General features: G+C 41.9%; 1 protein-coding gene across 2 annotated transcripts in view; it reads left to right on the top strand.

Moving 5' to 3' along the window:
- The window catches only part of SEL1L3 (SEL1L family member 3), a 97,794-nt gene that overhangs the window by 69,791 nt on the left and 6,212 nt on the right, over nucleotides 1–21,791 (top strand). For both annotated transcript variants that reach the window (XM_007448806.1, XM_007448807.1), the window contains exons 15-23: nucleotides 200–376; nucleotides 2,743–2,870; nucleotides 4,339–4,422; nucleotides 11,317–11,407; nucleotides 11,540–11,624; nucleotides 12,742–12,851; nucleotides 18,277–18,404; nucleotides 19,013–19,115; nucleotides 19,198–19,270. In XM_007448806.1, coding sequence (XP_007448868.1) covers nucleotides 200–376; nucleotides 2,743–2,870; nucleotides 4,339–4,422; nucleotides 11,317–11,407; nucleotides 11,540–11,624; nucleotides 12,742–12,851; nucleotides 18,277–18,404; nucleotides 19,013–19,115; nucleotides 19,198–19,270 — 979 coding nt within the window. The remainder of the gene's footprint in view (nucleotides 1–199; nucleotides 377–2,742; nucleotides 2,871–4,338; nucleotides 4,423–11,316; nucleotides 11,408–11,539; nucleotides 11,625–12,741; nucleotides 12,852–18,276; nucleotides 18,405–19,012; nucleotides 19,116–19,197; nucleotides 19,271–21,791) is intronic.

Genomic DNA, 21,791 nt, shown 5'->3' with positions numbered 1-21,791 from the left:
GCTGAGGCAGCCTCATGTTTTCCAGCACTTAGCTTTTCTTTAATGCCATCTGCCCCCAAAAAAGAGACAGGAAAGGTTTTTCTCAGACTCAGGCAGAATGCTTTCATTAACAGTTGATTCTCTCTGGGTTTGGGGTTTTTTTGTTTTAGTTTTAGTTTTAAAAAAAAAGGAATTCCTTTCTTGTTGTTCTAAAATCCAGGGATTGCATCAGGCAGTCAATGGCCTGGGATGGTATTACCACAAATTCAAGAAAAATTATGCCAAAGCAGCTAAGTACTGGTTAAAAGCAGAAGAAATGGGGAACCCAGATGCATCATACAATCTTGGAGTCCTGTACTTGGATGGCATTTTCCCAGGAGTTCCTGGAAGGAATCAAGTGAGTAAGACTTGAGACCAGCTGTGCAGCTGGTCAGTCACTCAGTCATGAAGCAGGTGTACTGTATGCCCAGCCCAGACAAGGCCCCATGGGTGGTGCAGACACCACCCAAGATGCAGACCGTGATCTTGAGGAACTCAAGTGCCCAGTTAGGAAGACAAGATGGTGAAGAGCAAAGGCTGGCATTAGCCCAACGCCAAGTGTGTGCTAATTGCTGTGACCGAAACAGTTCTGGAAAGGGGAAATAGTGAAGGCCAAAGCAGTCAGGAAGGCTTCATGGAGGAGGAAGCCTAAGCTGGGGAGAGGAGAGGGAGATGATGCAAGGTGACAATGAGAGAGAGTTGGTGCAGAGATTGATGACTGATCTTACTGGAAGCAAAGAAAGCTGGGTCCAAATAGGGTTGCCTGGTATGAGACCAGATTTGATAATAATGTAAATAACAATATTCAATGTTTGCCGAACACTTCCTCTAGGCCAGACACTCACAGACACTTTCTGTGTGCCATCCCATGTCATCCTAACTACCCTCTGGGATAGTTATTGTTATTACATCCATTTAACAGAGTAAGCAACCGAGGCTCTGAAAGGTTTCATAACTTAGAGTCATACTCTTAAGTGGAGTCAAGACCTGGTCCCCATGTGAAATGGAAACCCCTTGTTATTAATAATAATATTAATGATGGTAATAATAATCTGACTACCATTACATTCAGCAAATTAATTGAATGCCCACCCTATGCCAGGCACTCTTCCAGGCAGTGGGGATACAGCAGCAGACAAAACAGTCCCTGCTTTGGGGAAGTTTACACTCCAGTGGAGCAGAAAGATAATAAACAAACAAATATATAGTATGAGGGCAGGTGGGATAAGCGTTATAGGGAGAAATAAAGCAGGATAAGGAGGACCGAGAGGGTAGAGATTGGCAGATGCTATTTTATAAGGGAGATCAGAGAAGGTCTCTCTGATAATGTGACAGTGTACAAACTCCTAAAGGAGTCTTGTGAATGTCTGGGAGAACATCCCAGAAAGAGGGAACAGCCAGGGCAAAAGCCCAGAGAAGAAAGCAGGTTTGGTGTGCTTGAGGAATAGCAGGGAGGCTGAACTGGCAGGATCAGAGAGCAAGGAAGGTACGAGGAGGTGGAAAATCACGTTAAGGAGGCAGCTATGCTGAGCAAGGGACAGCTCTGAACAGGGCGGGGAGACGCTGTGTTGTTTTAACAGGTTCCTCCTGGATCCCGGTGGAGACTGGGCTTGAAGGAGACAAGAGCAAGAGCAAGGGGGTTAATGCATTGAATCCAAGTGAGGAAGGATGGGCAGTATCAGAAGAGGCGCTGAGATGTGACTAGATTCTGGGTATATTTTGAAGGTCAAGGCATTAGAATTTGACGACGATTGGATGTGAGGTGTGAGGCAGGGAGAGGAGTCAGGATGACCCCTGAGTGTTTGGCATTTATTGAGATTGGAAGAAAAGTTAGCATTTAATGGGATGGGCAAGCTCTAGCCGCAGAGTTGGGGGTCGGGAATCAGAAAAAAATTATTTTTTGTGACGCGCCATGCCAAGCCTCAAACACACGTTATCTCATTTAATACTCACACCATACTTTCATGCTAGCTACTATCAGAAGCCACATTTTTCAGTTGCAGAAAGTGAGTTATTCTCTTAGTTGGAGAGATTAACTAACATGCCCAAGGTCACGCAGCTAGTAAGGAGCAGAGCTGGGATTTGAACCCAGGCCTGTCTGACTCCAAAGCCCATACTTAAAAATGGCAGTTAACTGCCTGGGAAAAATAATAGTAATCAGTGGAATGTATACCCGTCTAAGTGTTTGTTTTCTTTTTTCCCTCCGCCTCTCTCTGACTACTAGGAAGTTGTATATTTTATGCATTGCAAATGTCTTTTAGTCCTCCCACACATCTGCCAGAATGGATTTTTTATTGTCATATTCTAATTCTCACCTTCCTACTGGAAATGAAGTTTTTGTGTCTGAGTTTGAAAAAAGGTATTAAGCAAGGTCAGGGAAGAAAATGCCTGAAGTTTCACCTGGTGTGACTTTTGATGCTGTCTTCTGTCTGGCTGGCAGGGGTTATGTGAGGATCTGATAATGTGATAATGATATTCGTAGTGTCTTGTTATCTTATTTATTGGGTAAACAACAGAATAGCTACAGTCAAGGTTATCATGTAGAGAGGCCAGCTTCTGTGATTGGCTGTCTTCCTGGAACTTGACTTGGTTTTCTTAAAGATGTTAGAAGTTATAAACCTGTGATAATATCAGGCGTTAAGTGCCTCAGGACCTTAGTTCTGATGAAACCAGCCCAGGAGGACTTCTCACTAATGAGACTGACGTTTGCTCATCTCTTTACAGACGTTAGCTGGTGAATATTTCCATAAGGCTGCACAAGGCGGACACATAGAAGGAACCTTGTGGTGTTCTCTCTACTATATCACAGGCAACCTGGAGACATTCCCTCGAGATCCCGAGAAGGCTGTTGTGTAAGAACTTGCCAGATATTGCGTATGAAGGGAAAGCCATATATTCATTACTACATTCACCATGCCTGAGAAAATAGTTTTCTTTTATTCTTCTTTTCCACATTAAATTTTTTTTTTTTTTTTAATTTTAGGCTGCGATGTGTTTTCATTGCTGCGTGCGGGCTTTCTCTATTTGCGGCAAGCGGGGGCTACTCTTCGTTGCGGTGCGCGGGCTTCTCGTTGCGGTGGCTTCTCTTGTTGCGGAGCACGGGCTCTAGGTGTGCGGGCTTTAGTAGTTGCGGCACGTGGGCTCAGTAGTTGTGGCATGCGGGCTCAGCAGTTGTGGCGCATGGGCTTAGTTGCTCTGTGGCATGTGGGATCTTCCTTGACCAGGGCTCGAACCCGTGTCCCCTGCATTGGCAGGCGGATTCTTAACCACTGCGCCAGCAGGGAAGCCCTTTCTTGCATTTTAAAAAATTCATCTTTATTTTTATCAGTTACACATGCACATAAAAAGCCAAGTCATTTGAAAAGACAAAAATTAAAAACAAAAATTTAATTAAAAAAAGTAATAATTTGACAAGAAAAAACAGGAAATCTCTGCCTCCCTTCCACACACTCCATTTCCTGCTCCCTGGAATAAATCACTTTTCATCTTTTAATTATTTCTTTTTTATTTGCCTCTATGTCTAAATAACATGCTTAAACCACTATTTCTTGTTATACTCATTATAGGCATTGTCTAATGATGTCTCACTGGGAAAGATAAAGAGATATAGTTTTTTCACTCTGCCACCTATTGCTACCCTGCATGCTCATGCTTCCTGCCCTCTCCCATCTTCCCCATAAATATATCACTGGTTTGGTTGGATTGGTGTCAGGGTTTACATTATTATGACAATTTAACGCTATTCATAGCTGAGCCATGTAGTATACTGTGACTACCCTTTCTTTCCTGCATAACTTTTGTTTTCTATGGAATGATAATTATTTGTTATTGTTATTTATCTGCTTAGCTCTGTCTGTGTATTTATCATTTCTGTGTACTCGATCTCCACATTCTCCTTCCACCGTCTAAATCTCCTCTTGGTGCGTCTACACCCATCAGGTACTCTATTGAGTTAATCTTTTTGGCAATGTCTCTCTTGGAGTCTTGGTTTAGGAAGAGCTGTCCTTCTGAAATCAACTTGCCAGAACTCTCAGTAAAGATTATCTTTTTCCATGTTAGTAGACATTTTTCATTAGGTACTTTTCACATCTTTTTTCCCCCCAAAATGACAACTCCTAAGCATTCGTTAGAAAGGGCACTGAATGCAAGGCTCTCATAATGTATCTTTATCTTCTTAACATTCAGTTCTGGTTTGTTGCTCCATAAAAATTCTAAGAAGCAAAATATTCCCCAAGTGGGATTTATTGAAATCATACGAAGTAAAGAGCCATTATTTAATTTGCCATAGTTTGGATATTTTCTCTTCTGTTTCCTTTTCAGATGGACAAAGCATGTAGCCGAGAAAAATGGCTACTTGGGCCACGTCATTCGCAAAGCCCTCAACGCCTACCTGGAGGGCTCGTGGTAAGTTAGATTGAACTTTCGCAGTCATTACCTTTCAATCTGTCAGTGTGGTCTTATGAGATGGAGTCTTAAAATGAAACCGAAAAAGCAATTTGCAGGGAAATCACAGCCTCCCGGTAATGATATTCAGAGTATCACCGACTGATTGGCTGTTGATTAGAAAACACAGCATTTCCATGTTTAATTATACACAAAAATTAGTTCTCTAGAGGGAGCATCCGCATTCATCAAATTGAGAGACACATGAATACGTTGACTTCTCTTCCCTTCAAGCTTTTGCTCTTCTTGCTTTCAGAGTCTGGAGACAGCACAGGGGATCCTAGCTGACCCTCTGCCTCTCACTGGCAGGCCACAGAAAGTCCAGGATTTCCACCTTGTTTGTGGGAAGGAGCAAAAACAGTGTGTTTAGGGCTCAGGCTACATCTTCCGGTAGATATTTTATTGCATCTTCCCTAGGATTTCTGGAAGTCACTCACCAGACCTCCAGTGTCACAGCCAAACGGACTCACTCTTTCTAAGCTTCTTCTGATGGAGTTAGCAAATTTCATCCTGTGCTGAATGGGATGAGACCCCGCACATGAGGACTTGTAAATGCCCCCTATCTGCAGTTACTTGATTTTACAAATAAGGGCACACTTCTCCAAGCTCTACCTGAGTCCGTCTTTCTGTTTTCTTCTGTCCGCCCTCGAATTCTCTCTTACTTTTCCTTGGGCCATATTTTCTTGGCTCGTTTATTGCGTAAATGATCTGGGTATTTCCATAATAACTAAAAAGGATATGCAAATCAGCATATATCCCATCGGTCCACTGCCTCAAAGACATTAGAGCAGACCTATCACCGAACCTCAATTAAAAATTAAAATATAAGTCCAAGAGAGTGCCATTTTCTTCTCTGGTCCATGGGTGCCCACGTAATCAACAGATAGCACCTCAGTGAATGAGAATCTCAAATTAGGGAATTCAGGGAAAATGAGCCCAGGGAAAACAGCACTGAATAACAATGTTTATTACTATCATCCTTTAAAAGTTTATCATCTGTGGCCTTACTTTGCATAATCAGGAAGACATTTTTTAATGACATTTTCCAATTGATACACCTTACAATTTGTGGGCTGTTTTATTTGTTTCCCAAGTAAGCTTCAGTTCATGAAATTTGAACTTTTCCCAAATTTGACTTTTGCCCATTTCTACTTCTCATCCTCCAAATTTCCCACCCTTTACTCCCCACAACTTCTTAGGGGATACTAAGCATTCAAATATCAAAATGTTTATATGTGGGGTTTTCCCAAAGGGAGAGCATATCTGTAAACACCCCCCAACACACACACACACACACACACACACACACACCCCAAGATGTCTGACACTTTCCCACAAAGAGAATATCTGCTAATAGCTCATCATTCTTGCCGACTTTTGAATTTAAAATCACAAAGCACTTCAGGGAGTGCATTTAAAAATTTGCTGTGAAGGTCAAGAGGAATTAAGATTTCGTGGCCTGCTGTCTTTCTTAGAATATTCAGCCACATCACATGATTGATTTGGGGGGAGGAGGAGCTAAGGATTACATGTGTTCTACACTGTTGGTGAGTTTGGGTTGAGTTCAGCAGATTTTAGTGGGTACATTTAAATGCAGGGTGCCTTGCCATAGCTGCAGGGGATGCCACAAGTAGGGCTGGGGAAGCCTGCTGCCTCATCTCTTCCTGGTACTAAACTACCTGCAGTTTCTCAGATGGCTCATACTCTCTCTGACCTCTGGGCCTTTGCACTTGCTGTTCCCTCTGCCCAGAAATCCTGCTTAACTCCTTACTCCCTTTTGTCCTTGGATGGGTCATGATGGCTGTTTACTTGTTGATTGCCCTGTGATGTGTATCCCAGTGCCCAGCACTTAATGGCAACTGGGAAGGACTCAAAAACTACTTTGAATTAAGTAAATGGATTAAGGCATTAAAAATGAATTAAGGCAAATAGACAGAACAACTGTAACTCAAGAACCATGAGCAGTATATAAAGAACATCAGGGATTTGGAGGAAGGAAAGATGCTACCTGGTTTGGGGGACTTAGGTCAGCCTTTCTAATGGAGGTAACAGATGATATGGCCTTGGGGGATGGGTGGAATTTCCACTTAGTCATGCAGAGAACAACACTTCTAGTGAAGGGAATCGCAGGAACAAAAACAAAGAAATAGGAAAATTCAGGGTATGTCTAGAAATTTTTAAGCCACCAGTTTACCTTGAGGGTAAAATTTGTAAAAGGGAGTGCTATATGACAAGACCAAAGAGGTGCTGCATTATGGAACTTTAAATAGCAGGTCATATACTTTTTACTTAGCTTCTGGAGCAGTGGGGAGCCCTTGATGGCTTTGGGAGAGGGTAGTGACATGACAGAGCTGGGTTCTGAGATTCCTAACCAAGCATCTGTGAATGATGGTGAAGAGAAGGGAGAACCTCAAAGGGAGAGAGCTAGTTCAGAATCCAGGTTAAAGGAGCTGAGATTTTGAGCTGGAGCTGTGACCTGAGCCGGGTAAGTTGTTTTCCCTTTTATCACACAGTAATTGATACATACCAAATAGTAGGTGATATGTATGTTAAGTTCCAGAGCATAAATTAACAATAAAATAAACACCTATAGCCCTACCACCCTATTTAAGAAAATGAACTGTCGAAGCCCCCTGCATGTTCCTCCCATATTAAACCCACCCGTGGCCCCAATATCCAGCACTAACCATTGTCCTTAATCTTATGGTTCTCTGCCCCTTGCTTTCTTTATAGTTTTGCTATATATGGATATATTCCTAAGCAATAGATTGGACTTGTTTCTGAGCTTCATATCATTAGAATCGTATTATATAGAATTCTTCACTGCTTTTCTTTGTTATTGTTTACTTCACCTGATGTTTCTGAGATTCATATCTTTTGATACATGTACCTGTAGGTCATTCATTTTCACTGCTGTCATATACCACAGTTTATTTACCAATTCTCATAATAACTTGCATTTGGGTTGTTTCCCATCTTATTTTAAGGACAATGTGGCCATGAACATTTTTTATGCATATCCTGCCACAAATAGAAAAAGTTTCTCTAAAATATGAACTTAGGAGTGGGGTCACAGGCTAACCATATGTTCAACTTTGTAAGATAATGCCAACTGTTTTCCAAAATATTTTACCAATGTACGGTCCTATCAAACGCATATAAATATCTGCTTCTTCATATCCTTGCCAATTTTGATGCTGATCCTAAGTATTGTTAAAGATATGTCTTAATCTGGACTTGAGACCATTTCCTATCAACAGGAAGAAACACTTAGTATCCATTATAGTGGGACTATCTTTGTCAAAATATATTTGGGACAAAGTGCTTTTCTCTCTTCCTTCTCTCCTGGTGCCTCCAAATGCCTCAGGGGTTAAATTGGAAATATACGAGCGCTGGCTTCCCCACACCGCAACGTGGAATTTTTTGGGTCCCATCTATTTTGTTATAATAGAACTAAGTCATCCATCAATGTCCCAAGTCCATCCCATTTTTTCATTTTCTGTGAGTGAATTTATTCTGGACGTTATTTTCAAATTACATGTGTCAGTCTGATGAGCTTGTGTTTTTCTGTGTTGTTCCAAGATTTATGTGGGATAGTTTGAAAGAGGAGTGTGAATGAAAAAAAAGGGCATTTTGCTGTTTAGGCAAAATACTGAAGATAATGTTATCATGCCCGAGGCTATCCTCGGACACCAGGAGAAGTCTGATAAGGAGAGGTCACCTGTCCTGTTTCATTTCTCTCTGTCTTACCCCTCTGTGTGTTTCATCTGTGAGCTAAGTGTTTTACTGTCCTTTGTCTTAAATATACCCCAAATACTTAATTAACCCAGGAGGTTAGCCAGATTCTAGTAAGCTTGAGGCAAGACAAGCAGGCATGCAAGATTCCACTTGAAAGAGATTCATCTTTTTGCCTTAGAGCAGGGTCCTAAATTCCACTGAGACCCCAGGATTCTTTTTTTATCCTTCCAGTTTGGGCTGCTTTAGACATTGGCAGAAAAGAACCCAGAGAAAACAATAGAATTGTTTGAGAAACTGCTCAGAGTTACTCAAATTCACAATTCACAGAAAGCAGCCAAAGGATTGATTATTAAGAGGTATCATTATAAAAGTCTTATAAATGGATGTGCCGAGTCTGAAGTGGGAGGGTAGCAAGTGTGCCCCTACACACATCCTTTACTCTAAATCCCCTCCTCTCTGCATCCCTGCCCAGCCCCCCACCCCCATCAGAATGACTGACTGGGGACTATTTCACTTCAGTGCATCGGAAATAAAGCTGACCTCTGGTAGCTTCCTAAACCTTGAGGAAATTCACAGGACAGTGCAGTTTTGTGGCTTTGGTCCTCCTGCGCAGAGCACATACTGAATGTATGAATTGCATGAATATAAGGATAGAAATATCTGTAATTAGTATTTTCAGGCAGACTCAGTTGAGACACAAGTAAGAGCAAAGTGCTAGGAGGCTAAGCGCAGATAGGGTTTCTGCAGAAGTGTCATGTCTCCGAAGTCTTAAGGTGAGAAAGTCTGTTCTTCAGTGTTCTGACCCTTGCCTAAAGTTCACCCTTAAATATATGAAAACAGATGGTGGTGGTTTTGGAGTCTACGGCCTCTGCTGATGGCTTCTGCAAGATGGAAGACAGAGGTGGATTTCTGTTCAGTGTTTCTATTGACATCAATATTTTTTAGACATCTCTTTGGTGATTTCAGTGCTTCCTCAAAGGAAATACTTGAGAATTCTGTGAGATTTCCTCCCGGCTTATACAATAATTGGTCAATTGAAGTCTTCCTATAAAATGTGTTCCTCCCTTCTCTCCCCCATCTTCCAAGTAACTTTAGAGGCAAGGTATCGTCTTTATAAAATTTATCGTAGTGACTGTTCTTACAGGAAGTGTCAACCTTGTGTCCTCCACTCCAAAATTCTAACAGTCTGCCCAACTGCTATCTAAGAAAACCTCATTTTATTACACTGCAGTTATATGAACCCCATTTCATCCAGTTATGGCAGCAGAGCGAGCCGACCTGATATTTGACCTTGGGCCGGCAAGTCTACACCATCTCCTTCCCTCATCCATCCAGTGGGGGAAACTGAGGCACTGGGGCAAACCTGAGTGTTTGAGATTATGAGACCTTTGGAATAGGACCTGATTGTAGAATGATGGGTCTTTCTGCTGAACTTCTCTCAAATTTAGTTCCCCCATTTGGGGTCCGCTTCGAGGATTCTTGTCACCAAACACGATACTTGCAGGCTATGTAAGAAAATGTCTGGGGGTCTTTTGTGTTGTTGCCATTGCAGTTGTGGTTCTCTTATGTGGCTTGTCCTCGCAGGGGAAGCTGCTTAGCCAGCCTTGTCTCTTTAGCATGAGTCATGCCTAATTGGTCGGCTGCCTTGGGTATCTCGGGAGGCCAGGAAACAGCACACTCAGCAGCCACATGGCCGTGACCTGCAGTATGTCTGATTGAAGGTCTGCCTGTCCTAATTTGACCCCCCAGTCACCTCCCTCTGTCCCCACGGGATGGCCTCCCAGGAGATGCTTTAGCCATGTAGAAAAGATGACCTTTGGATCTGCTTACTTATTCCCCCAACCCAACCTCCCCCCACCCTTTCTTAAACCATTGCCTAGATGGAGCTAAAATTAAGAAATAGCTCTTAATATTAGCTACGGAAAATGAAAATAAGCTTTAGAAACAACAATTTGTGGTTAAAATGGAGGAAATCAGATAAGTAAAAAGAAAATAAAAATCACTTGCCTTCTCACCACCTACAGATAAGTACCGTTAGCATTTTGGTGGATCTTTTTTTGTTTTTTCCTGCATATATGTATTCGCGCGTGTGTGTGTACATGTGTGGATTCAGTTTTATTTTTGTTTTACGAAAATGAAATTGCACTGTTTTTTATCCTTTTTTTTTTTTTTTACACAGTGGAAACGTTGGCAACGTCATTTTTAATGGCCTCGTCTGAAAGTGGCTGTACCATGGGTTAATTGAACTAGTCATTGATTTTCAGATACTTGTTCCCTTTTTTTCCCCAATTCATAGAAACAGCTCTGCCATGACCTCTGTTGCCACAGAATCTTTGCACATGTTTCTGATTGTTTCTTAGAATAAACCCTCATGAGGCAGAACTGTTGGGCCAGGTGGTATGTACATTCGTAAGAGTCCTCACATTTAGCTATCACGTTAATTGGCTTCCCACTAACAGTGGTTGTAGGAATAGGTCCATTTTTCCCCAAGCTCTTGCCGTTATCTGTATTATGAATCAGGTGCCAGTCTCAACAAATGAAATGTGGTCTCATTGTTTCGCAATTATTCAATTACCATTGGTGTCGAATATTTACTTTTTTCAGATGTGTTTTTGGCCATTGGTATCAAGCCCCTTGCAAACTGCCTCTCCTTTGCCAAACTTCTAATGCACCACAGAAGCTCAGCTTTAATTAAGCTTGTTCAGAGTCGTAAGCCCCATAAAGCCCTTCGCAAAACAGGACCCAAAAGTGCAGAGCTTTTTCTTAATACCACTTATCTCCTCTAAGCGAGGATGGAAGATGGAAGGGTTTCAAGGACCCAAAGCTAATAGACAGCTCCCCAGCCAGCACGCGATGTACCATTCGGCCAGTAGAGGTCGCTGTTGTATCAACTAGCTCCCCAACCTTATCTGTGAGTTCAGCCTTTTAAGAGAGAAAATAAATCAGTGCATGCACTATTTTTAACAACAGTATTTATTTAAAAAAAAAAAAAACTCATGATTTTGTGGTTTTAAAAAAACTGCTTATTTTGTGCCCTCTTACGTGTGAATATAAAGCTCTCTGTGAGTATTAGTAAGAGCCACTCTATGAAATTTATTATTAATCATCTATTTTTAGGCACGAAGCTTTGCTGTATTATGTTTTAGCAGCAGAAACTGGAATTGAAGTGTCACAGACAAATTTAGCTCACATCTGTGAGGAGAGGCCAGTAAGTAAATGTATTCTCCTCAGACTAGAAGCTCTAAGGTTAAGGATAATGAATTGGGTTTTGTGGAGGCAAAATTAATCACTTGGCAGAAATATTAATGAGTTAACTTTTTCTCCCCCTTCATCCCCTTAGGACCTGGCCAAGAGGTATTTGGATGTTAATTGTGTTTGGAGATACTATAATTTCTCTGTTTTTCAAATCGATGCTCCTTCATTTGGTATGTATAGAGAAACGGGTGCTAACTTAAAGCATTGGAGGCTTTTCATCTTTAGTAACAGGGAACATCTAACAGCTTTGTGTGAAGTGTAATATTTCTAAACAATTAAGAAACAGAGTGAAGAATCTCGGCTATTAAGATCTTTCCTAAACTCTGCTCTCAATCTCAAGCAATACATTTCTCTTCATCCGTTGTGTATGGAATGCTTGGACCCACCATTTCTAAGGAATCAGCGAGAATTCAAAAGAGAAAGCTATTCGGGAGAGATTCTCTGGGCCAGTCTTTTGCCTTTTTGCCCTCAGATGGATTCCCTGTCTTCCTGGCTCTGCCCTGTGTGATAGAGGGCTGACCCTCAGTAACTACAGTTCCCAGACTCCTTTGCCCGGTGACATCTGATTATTTTCAGCCAATGGGAGGCGCTGGCAGGAAATTGCAGGGTGGGAGGAGGTGAGAAGCCCAAGTATTTCTCCCCTTCTCTCTGCTTTGGGCTGTGTCTCTGGCAATGGCTGCATTTCCATGGTTCCAACTCCTGCCTGGCCGTCCACCCTCTGTGGTCTCAGCTGGCCCCCAGGCCTAGGAAGGTAGTGGCTTCCTGCGTTGCTAATCTCTGGGTTGCCTACTGTTCGGCATTTGCCCTTTCAACTCTTCCAACACTCTGGTAACCAGTTCCCAGTGTTAAAATCCCTTTTCTGAGCTACCTGAAGAGGATTCTATTCTGATTGGACGTTGAGTGATACATACACTCAAACAAAACTTTTTCCTCAGAGGAAAGATGACATATATGGCTTAAACAGAGTAAAGAAATACACATCAGTCATCAAACCCAGGCAGCAAAATCTCAGTGCCCCAAACAACCTTGGCTGTTGGGGCTGTGATGTTGCAGACTATGATTCTCACAAACAGACCCATTTAGGAGAGCTACCCAGCGAAGCAAGAAAATGTGTCTAGAAATGGGAGTGCTCAGTGCAAAAATCTTTTTTTTCCCTCCCCACGTCAAGGAAGCCTAAAGATGTATCCATATCCAGATTCTGGTGGGAAAAACTTGCAGTCATGCAAATGGGCCAATCATTTAAAAGGTCTGTCTGAAATAAAACTACTTGTCCTTTTTGTCCTGCAGCGTATTTGAAAATGGGAGACCTTTACTACTATGGTCACCAAAACCAATCACAAGACCTTGAGTTGTCTGTGCAGATGTATGCCCAAGCAGCGCTGGATGGAGACTCACAGGTAAACGGCAACAGAAATGAGCCCCTGGTGATGCTTCTTTGTGAGGTTGCAAAGTCACTTCTCATCCGTGTTCACGAGCCCCTCACAAAACCTATCTGAGAATACTAGCCAGAATGGTGAACCTTTATTGAGCACTTACTATGTTTCTGGGGGAGACTTCTTATTTTGGAATATTTGTAGAGTTATAGAAAAGTTGCATAGCCACAATATCATTATCAAACTAAGAAATCAGTGTTGGTTCAGTACCATTAACTACATTTCAGACTTTATTTGGATTTCACTAGTTTTTCCACTAACATTATTTTTCTGTTTCAGGATCCCACATTGCATTTAGTTGTCATATTTCTTTAGTCCTCTTCAATCTGGGACAGTTTCTGTCTTTGCTTGTCTTTCATGACGTTGATACCTTTGAAGAATACTGGTCAGATATTTTGTAGAATGTCCCTCGATTTGGGTAGGTCTTCTGTTTTCTCGTGAATAGACTGAGATTATGCATTTGAGGCAAGGATAGCCCAGGTGTTATATGTCCTTCTCAGTGTATCATATGTGGCATACATAGTGTCAGTATGTCTTATTATTGGTGAGGCTGATCTCAGTCACTCGGTGAAGGTGGTTTCTACTAGGTTTCTCCCATGTAAAGTTAATAATTTTCTCTTTCTAATTTATAGATATCATGGGGAGATAATTTGCAATGATGCAAATATTTGATTTCTCCTCCAACTTCTGCCCACTGATTTCAGTATCCTTCAGTAAATCTTGCCTGCAACAACTAACTGTAGTGTGCCAATGATGATTTTCTGTTTCTCTCCTTCCTTCTACATTTGCTAATTGGACTTCTCTTGTGAGGATCTCAGGGCTGTTTCGTGATGGAAGCTGGAATAGTTGTTACCCTCTTATGCCACAGGTTTCTTGTGTGATTTGTGATCTGATCACAAAGCAAAAGTTGGAAACTCATCCCTATCTTAGTCTTTTTTTTTAAAGGAGATACTACTTTTACTTTTACCCCACATCTTTGTGCCTTCACAGCTATTTGTATATGGCAAGTCACTCAATCACTGACTCTTTGTTTTCTCATTTGTGAACTGGGGATAATAATAACATCCACCTCATAGGTTACAAGGATTAAATGAGATGTTGGATGTAAAGCACCAAGCCCAGCACTGAGTATGCTTAGTGGATATGATCTATCTTTTTATTATTATTTCTTCTGGAATGAAATAGGAGTTGGTACTAAAAGGATTTGCTAGTGAGCCAAACACCCCTAGATGATTTATGTTTTTACTCAAAATTAGGCCTGGACCTAATTTTTTTTTTTCAGTTCTGATTTTTAATTTTTTCACAAGATGATGTTATAAAAATGTTAAAGAATAATTTTTTTTAAATAAACTTATTTATTTTATTTATTTATTTTTGACTGTGTTGGGTCTTTGTTGCTGCGCACAAGCTTTCTCTAATTGCGGCGAGCGGGGGCTACTCTTCGTTGTGGTGTGTGGGCTTCTCATTGTGGTGGCTTCTCTTGTTGCAGAGCACAGGCTCTAGGCACGCGGGCTTCAATAGTTGCAGCACGCGGGCTCAGTAGTTGTGGCTCACGGGCTCTAGAGCACAGGCTCAGTAGTTGTCACGCACGGGCTTAGTTGCTCCGCGGCATGTGGGATCTTCCCGGACCAGGGCTCGAACCCATGTCCCCTGCATTGGCAGGCGGATTCTTAACCACTGCACCACCAGGGAAGCCCAAGAATAATTTTTAAAGAGAAAGCAAATCAAAGAATGCACCCACAATTCCATGTCAGGGGCTTTATTCCTTTGGGTTTTCTTTCTTTTTTTTTTTTAATTCCTTCAGTCTTCATGTCCCTTTCTAGTCCCAGCCACCGGCCAGTGGGTCTCTTTAATGGTAACTAGAGCACACGGGCCGCTTGAAAAGTCTGCTTCTTCTCACATATTGTAGGAATGGGTGCATTCTATTGCATGGTCTCTGTAATTATTACTCTTAACTGCTGCCCCATATCCTGCTGAGCTGATAGACTGTAATTTATTAAGTTTTATCTTTTGATGGACATTTATTGTCTTGTTTGCTAATTTATTGATTGATTTGACACGTGTTTATGTAGTCCTGGCATGTCTTAGACGCTGCTTAGTGGTGGGGACACAAGATTAAAAGACAGACAATACTTTTGCCTTCATGGGATTTATAGTCCATTAAGGAAGATGTGAAGGTCATTTCCTATTGTGTTGCAATTATAGCAAGTGTTACAATGAACATTCTCATATTTCCATCTTTTACCTCCGTTTGAATAATCTCTTTATAATCTGAGGGATGGCATTGCTAAGTCAAACAGTCTAAACGGTTTCATGGTTACATAATAATAGTATATTGCTGTTTACTTTCTGAAACTGTTTCCCAATTAATGTATCACCAAGCAGTGCTTAGTATAAAAGGATCATTGAAATCTTGTCAGCACTGGATGTTTTCGTGACTTAATTTGGTAATTGAATGATTATCAGTTGATCCTTCCTTATTGTTTCAAATTGTATGTATTTGACTACTACTGGGGATGGACACTTTTACATATACTCATCTATGATAATTTACCCTGTATATTTTCTTACGTGAATTCTCTATTCTTACTCTTTGTCTGCTTATCTATTGGAGTTTTGATATTTTCCCTGGTGGCGCAGTGGTTGAGAGTCCGCCTGCCGATGCAGGGGATACGGGTTCGTTCTTCCCGGACCAGGGCTCGAACCCATGTCCCCTGCATTGGCAGGCGGATTCTTAACCACTGCACCACCAGGGAAGCCCAAGAATAATTTTTAAAGAGAAAGCAAATCAAAGAATGCACCCACAATTCCATGTCAGGGGCTTTATTCCTTTGGGTTTTCTTTCTTTTTTTTTTTTAATTCCTTCAGTCTTCATGTCCCTTTCTAGTCCCAGCCACCGGCCAGTGGGTCTCTTTAATGGTAACTAGAGCACACGGGCCGCTTGAAAAGTCTGCTTCTTCTCACATATTGTAGGAATGGGTGCATTCTATTGCATGGTCTCTGTAATTATTGCTCGTCACTGCTGCCCCATATCCTGCTGAGCTGATAGACTGTAATTTATTAAGTTTTATCTTTTGATGGACATTTATTGTCTTGTTTGCTAATTTATTGATTGATTTGACACGTGTTTATGTAGTCCTGGCATGTCTTAGACGCTGCTTAGTGGTGGGGACACAAGATTAAAAGACAGACAATACTTTTGCCTTCATGGGATTTATAGTCCATTAAGGAAGATGTGAAGGTCATTTCCTATTGTGTTGCAATTATAGCAAGTGTTACAATGAACATTCTCATATTTCCATCTTTTACCTCCGTTTGAATAATCTCTTTATAATCTGAGGGATGGCATTGCTAAGTCAAACAGTCTAAACGGTTTCATGGTTACATAATAATAGTATATTGCTGTTTACTTTCTGAAACTGTTTCCCAATTAATGTATCACCAAGCAGTGCTTAGTATAAAAGGATCATTGAAATCTTGTCAGCACTGGATGTTTTCGTGACTTAATTTGGTAATTGAATGATTATCAGTTGATCCTTCCTTATTGTTTCAAATTGTATGTATTTGACTACTACTGGGGATGGACACTTTTACATATACTCATCTATGATAATTTACCCTGTATATTTTCTTACGTGAATTCTCTATTCTTACTCTTTGTCTGCTTATCTATTGGAGTTTTGATATTTTCCCTGGTGGCGCAGTGGTTGAGAGTCCGCCTGCCGATGCAGGGGATACGGGTTCGTGCCCCGGTCTGGGAGGATCCCACATGCCGCGGAGCGGCTGGGCCCGTGAGCCATGGCCGCTGAGCTTGCGCGTCCGGCAACGGGAGAGGCCACGACAGTGAGAAGCCCACATATCGCAAAAAAAAAAAAATAATAATAATAATAATAATAATTTAAATTATAATTAGCTCTTTATACATTTGCCCAGTAGATAATGAACCTTAAGCTATTACAATGCATACAAATATTCCCCTAGTCCATTTTCCAATTTATTTTAATCTTGTTATTTTTCCATTGTTCAGAGACTTTAAAATTTTATAAAGTCATTTTCTTTTCTTCTAATACCTCGAGTTTTAAGAGAAACTTTCTTTCAAAAAGTGGAGAAACAGTCTATTTTCTGCTTGTGTGTGTGTGAAATTTTAAGACACCTAATACTTGTATCTATTTAGAGGTTATTTAGCAGCAAGGTGGATCTTAAGATTTGAGGCTCTGAATCCAGTGTGTTTACATTTGAATCCTCTTTCCATCTGCATGACCTAGGGCAAATTCCTTAACTTCTCTGTGCCTCAGCTTCCTAGTAATAATAGTATAGAGGATAACAGAATCTATCTCAATTTGTTGTTGTGAAGATTAAGCGAATATATATGTAAAACAGAACAAAGCCTCATATATAGCATCACTCAGAAAATGCCAGCTGCTGTTATTTTTATCATGATCATCACATAGCCTGCTTGTGAGACTCCTGCAACTTTACAACCTGGGGGATGGTGATTTTTATTTAGAATCAACTAAAAGAAAGGAAAGGGAGGATATAAGTCATTAAAGCATGACTATGAATTCTTTGAAGGACAACAATTCAGTGGAATTTGTAAAGCCGTAATAATAAGTGACACATCATGTTTTGTTTATTTCTTGGTCTGGCCACATGCTCAGCTCATGATGGACAGTGCGTCTCCTCCAGGTCCTATAATAGTTTCCATCCTCTATGAAGCACTTCAACCATCAGGCTCTTAACTGTGTTACTTTACTGGACCCGCACAGCCCAGTAAGGCAGGTCCTACCTCTGTGGGTCAAGAACAAGATATATAATGAGAGGGAGGTGGGGAAGCGTACCAGAGTGGAGGGTCTGTACCAAGAGGAATCAGGTGAGGAGGTTTTCCTCGCTGCCCTAGGAAAGATCGGACAAACACCTGCACGTTACTGTGCGCATCAGAGGCCTCTCCTCTTAGAATGTCAGCCCTGAGCACACCCACAGCCACATTTGTTAGAATTCTGACATACCGATGGTGACCCAGGGTATAGTGTGTTAGTGAAGGACACCGCCTTTGAGTCGATATTCTGGGTTTGTTGATGATACAAGGGCACGTTTTCCAGCGAGTTCTGTTTTGAGAGAATGAACAGGAAAGGACAGATTCCCCCGGTTGACTGGCTTCTGAGCAGATGGGACACAGCATCCTCTGAAAGCCTCCTGGTTCTTCTGCAAATAAGTTCCTCGGATGCATATATTTAGGGAAACAATTCATCAGTGAAGATGACAAAACCATCTGGCTCTAGGGACTGAAAAAAAAAAAATCTAGAGGTTGTAAAAGTTTACATTCTGATGAAGTGTCCGTCTAGGCTTTATTATAAGGAGTGAGTGAGTTTGGTTTATGGCTTGTTTTCAGGGATTTTTTAACCTGGCCCTGCTAATTGAGGAAGGTGCTATAATCCCACATCATATTTTGGATTTCTTGGAAATTGACCCGACTATCCATTCTAATAACATCTCCATCCTCCAAGAACTGTACGAAAGGTGAGTTCAGAGCCTCTTTAATACTGTAGCAGCTGGTGGAACCCAAGTGGGTGGTGTTAGCTTCTTGGTTAAAGTTAGCCTTGGTCTTATCTTCTAATGTCAGTGGTTATAAAGGGCTCAGGATTTGTTTTGATTAGAGAACACTCAGCTGGACCCAAACTTAATTCCCTTTTCTAGTATCTGAGGATTAAGATATAGAATGTGCTTGATTTGAAGTTAAAATGCTGACTAAGTTTTTCCACGACAGTGGAAAAAATAAAGTGTCCAATAAGATGATGCTTTTCTGCAAGATAGGGAGGCATCCCAGTGTCTGGACTTTGGACACAGACACTCACATAAAAGTGCTCCTTGGCAGTTCCTATGCTACAAGGGCCTCCTTGACCTGTCTTTTTATGAAGGACAAGACTGACCTTTTTCTGAGATTTTTGCCAGGATCCTAGAATTTCAGCGAGGCTCACACCCCTCAGAACTGGTTTTATTTCTTTTTTTCTCTCATTTTACATGTGCTCATTTGACCCAAAGCAGAAGGATGTGGGTTTGAGGATCTGCAAATGTCGGTCGTAAGTAATGCTACCAAAGTTTGGCAACACTGTGCTTTTTGTCTGCAGGTGCTGGAGCCACAGCAGCGAGGAGTCCTTCAGCCCCTGCTCCCTGGCCTGGCTTTACCTTAACCTCCGGCTTATCTGGGGTGCCACCCTGCACTCTGCCCTGGTAGGAACTGTCTCCCCTCAGCCCTGTCCTCATGGTCCCCACCCTTTGTCAGTCATCTGACATGTGCTTTGGATGTTTGCAGATCTACTTTCTGGGAACCTTCCTGCTGTCTGCATTGATCGCCTGGACCGTGCAGTATTGCCAGTCTGTCTCAGGTAAAGATTTATAAAAAGCCAGGGCAATATAAAAAATGTAGGAGGGACTTCCCTGGTGACGTAGTGGTTAAGAATCCTCCTGCCAATGCAGGGGATACGGGTTCGAGCCCTGGTCCGGGAAGATCCTACATGCTACGGAGCAACTAAGCCCGTGCACCACAACTGCTGAGCCCACGTGCTGCAACTGCTGAAGCCCGAGCGCCTAGAGCCCGTGCTCTGTAGCAAGAGAAGCCACCGCAATGAGAAGCCCACACACTGCAAAAAAGAGTAGCCCCTGCTCTTCATAACTACAGAAAGCCCGCACGCAGCAACGAACACCCAATGCAGCCAAAAATAAATAAGTTAATTAATTAATTTTAAAAAATCTTAAAAAAAAAATATAGGGATTCTTTTTCCTTACTAGAAAAATGACACTCTCCCTCCTTAGCCATTCTTCTTGCTTTCGTTAGGAGGATCATTCACATGGTGGTTACACCTAGGGCTGTCTCGTAATAGCTGGCTGATGGAAGGCTCCAATTATTGTTACATTTTTCAAAGTAAGCAAGGATTTTTTAAAATAAGGTGCTTAAGAAATTGAACAAAAATGTCTACTCCAATTCAAAATACACCTGCTATCAAAACTATACCTTGTGTGTCTTAAAACCCAGTTCTGAGGCCCCCTCCAGCACGAAGCCTTCCTATTTATCCCAGTCGAGGAATCAAATGTGTAGGATAATAAACAAGCACTTGTGATGAGTCAAAATACCCAACCACTTAGATTCAGAGGGAGGGGCCGAGGGGGACAATAGAGCCAGCAGTTAGTCTAGTGTGGATTCCACTAGTCACTATTTCTTTTCTGAGCTAGTGTAGGGCAGTAGTTAAGGAGATAGGCACCCCAGTCCTTTCTAGCTAGGTTTAGAGTCCAGGCTTAGCTCTTCATTAGCTGTGTGACTTATGGCCAGTTATTTCACTTTCCTGATCCCCCAATTTCTCATCAATAAAGTAAAGTTATAATAGTAGCTACTTCTCAGGGCTGTTAGGAGGGTTCAGTGAAAAAAATACACCTGACACCAAAATGACTACTGTAGTTCAAGGTTAGCTGTTGTATTTATTTGTCATATAAAACCCTCTCAATAATGTTAACTGTCATGTTTATCTTCCCTATGAGACCATAATCTGAGTCAGAGGAAGGCCTTGGTCCCATCATTTATGATCTCACACTTAGTAGGTACTGAAATTTGCAAACATCTCTCAGGGGAGAATTCCAATTCCAAACCATCTTGGAAGCTACAGAAGGACAGAATCACTCACGAAGACCAACAGGGACATTTACAAATGGATACATTAGGGCTGGACCTGGCATTTGAGCATCGGCACAGCCGTTATTTGTGTAGCAGATAATGAAAAGCAAAAGAAGTGCATTTCAGCACAGATTTGATCGTGAGACAGAAGCCACTGTTCTGAGAGGCTAATACGGAGTCATTTTCCCCCATTTACCTGAGGAGGTTAACAAGGAACCATCAAAAGCCCTTCCAGGGCTTCCCTGGTGGCGCAGTGGTTGAGAGTCCATCTGCCAATGCAGGGGACGCGGGTTCGTTCCCCCGTCCGGGAAGATCCCACATGCCACGGAGCGGCTGGGCCCGTGAGCCATGGCCGCTGAGCCTGTGCATCCGGAGCCTGTGCTCCAGAATGGGAGAGGCCACAACAGTGAGAGGCCCGCGTACTGCAAAAAATTAATAATAGAAATAAATTTTAAAAAGCCCTTCCAGGGCTTCCCTGGTGGCGCAGTGGTTGAGAGTCCATCTGCCAATGCAGGGGACGCGGGTTCGTTCCCCCGTCCGGGAAGATCCCACATGCCACGGAGCGGCTGGGCCCGTGAGCCATGGCCGCTGAGCCTGTGCATCCGGAGCCTGTGCTCCAGAATGGGAGAGGCCACAACAGTGAGAGGCCCGCGTACTGCAAAAAAATAATAATAGAAATAAATTTTAAAAAGCCCTTCCAGGTTTGATGCCCTGTAGCACGCCGGCTGATAAGTTTTCCTCATGCAAATTCTGTCCCATCCCTAAATTTGTTCCCAGGTATAGCGCATTTAGTTTGCATCTTGTCAGTGTTTTCCATTTCAAATTATCTTTGTCTTTTTTACTCTGTAGAAATATTGTTATGATTATTACAAATGCAATTCCGTTAGAGGAGCTGAAAATTGTCTTTCTCATTCTATGCCAGCTGGTAGCCATGAAAATTCATGGGCTGGTGGAATGGCTTTTATCAGAAGTCGTCTCTTTTTCCTTTTTCCATAGCTTCATTATCAGTCCTTCCACATTCCCATCTCCCTGTCCCTCCTGCCTTTTGATATACTTTCCCCTTCCTGTGTATGCTTTGCTCTTTCACTCATTTGTTTTTCGTTCTTTTCAAACTCTTTCACTTGCTTCTTCCTGTACATACCTCTTCCCTTCGGTGAGCATTGGAGAAGTCTGGATAGGATCTTAAAAATAATTTAATTCTATGCCCTTCGTCTTGCAGATGAAGAAATGGGGCTAAAGGA

This window comes from Lipotes vexillifer, unplaced genomic scaffold, assembly GCF_000442215.2.
Source record: "Lipotes vexillifer unplaced genomic scaffold, Lipotes_vexillifer_v1.1 scaffold100, whole genome shotgun sequence".
NCBI lineage: Eukaryota > Metazoa > Chordata > Mammalia > Artiodactyla > Lipotidae > Lipotes > Lipotes vexillifer.
Note: the sequence above shows the minus strand (reverse complement) of the source record. Positions and strands in the feature narration are given on the sequence as shown.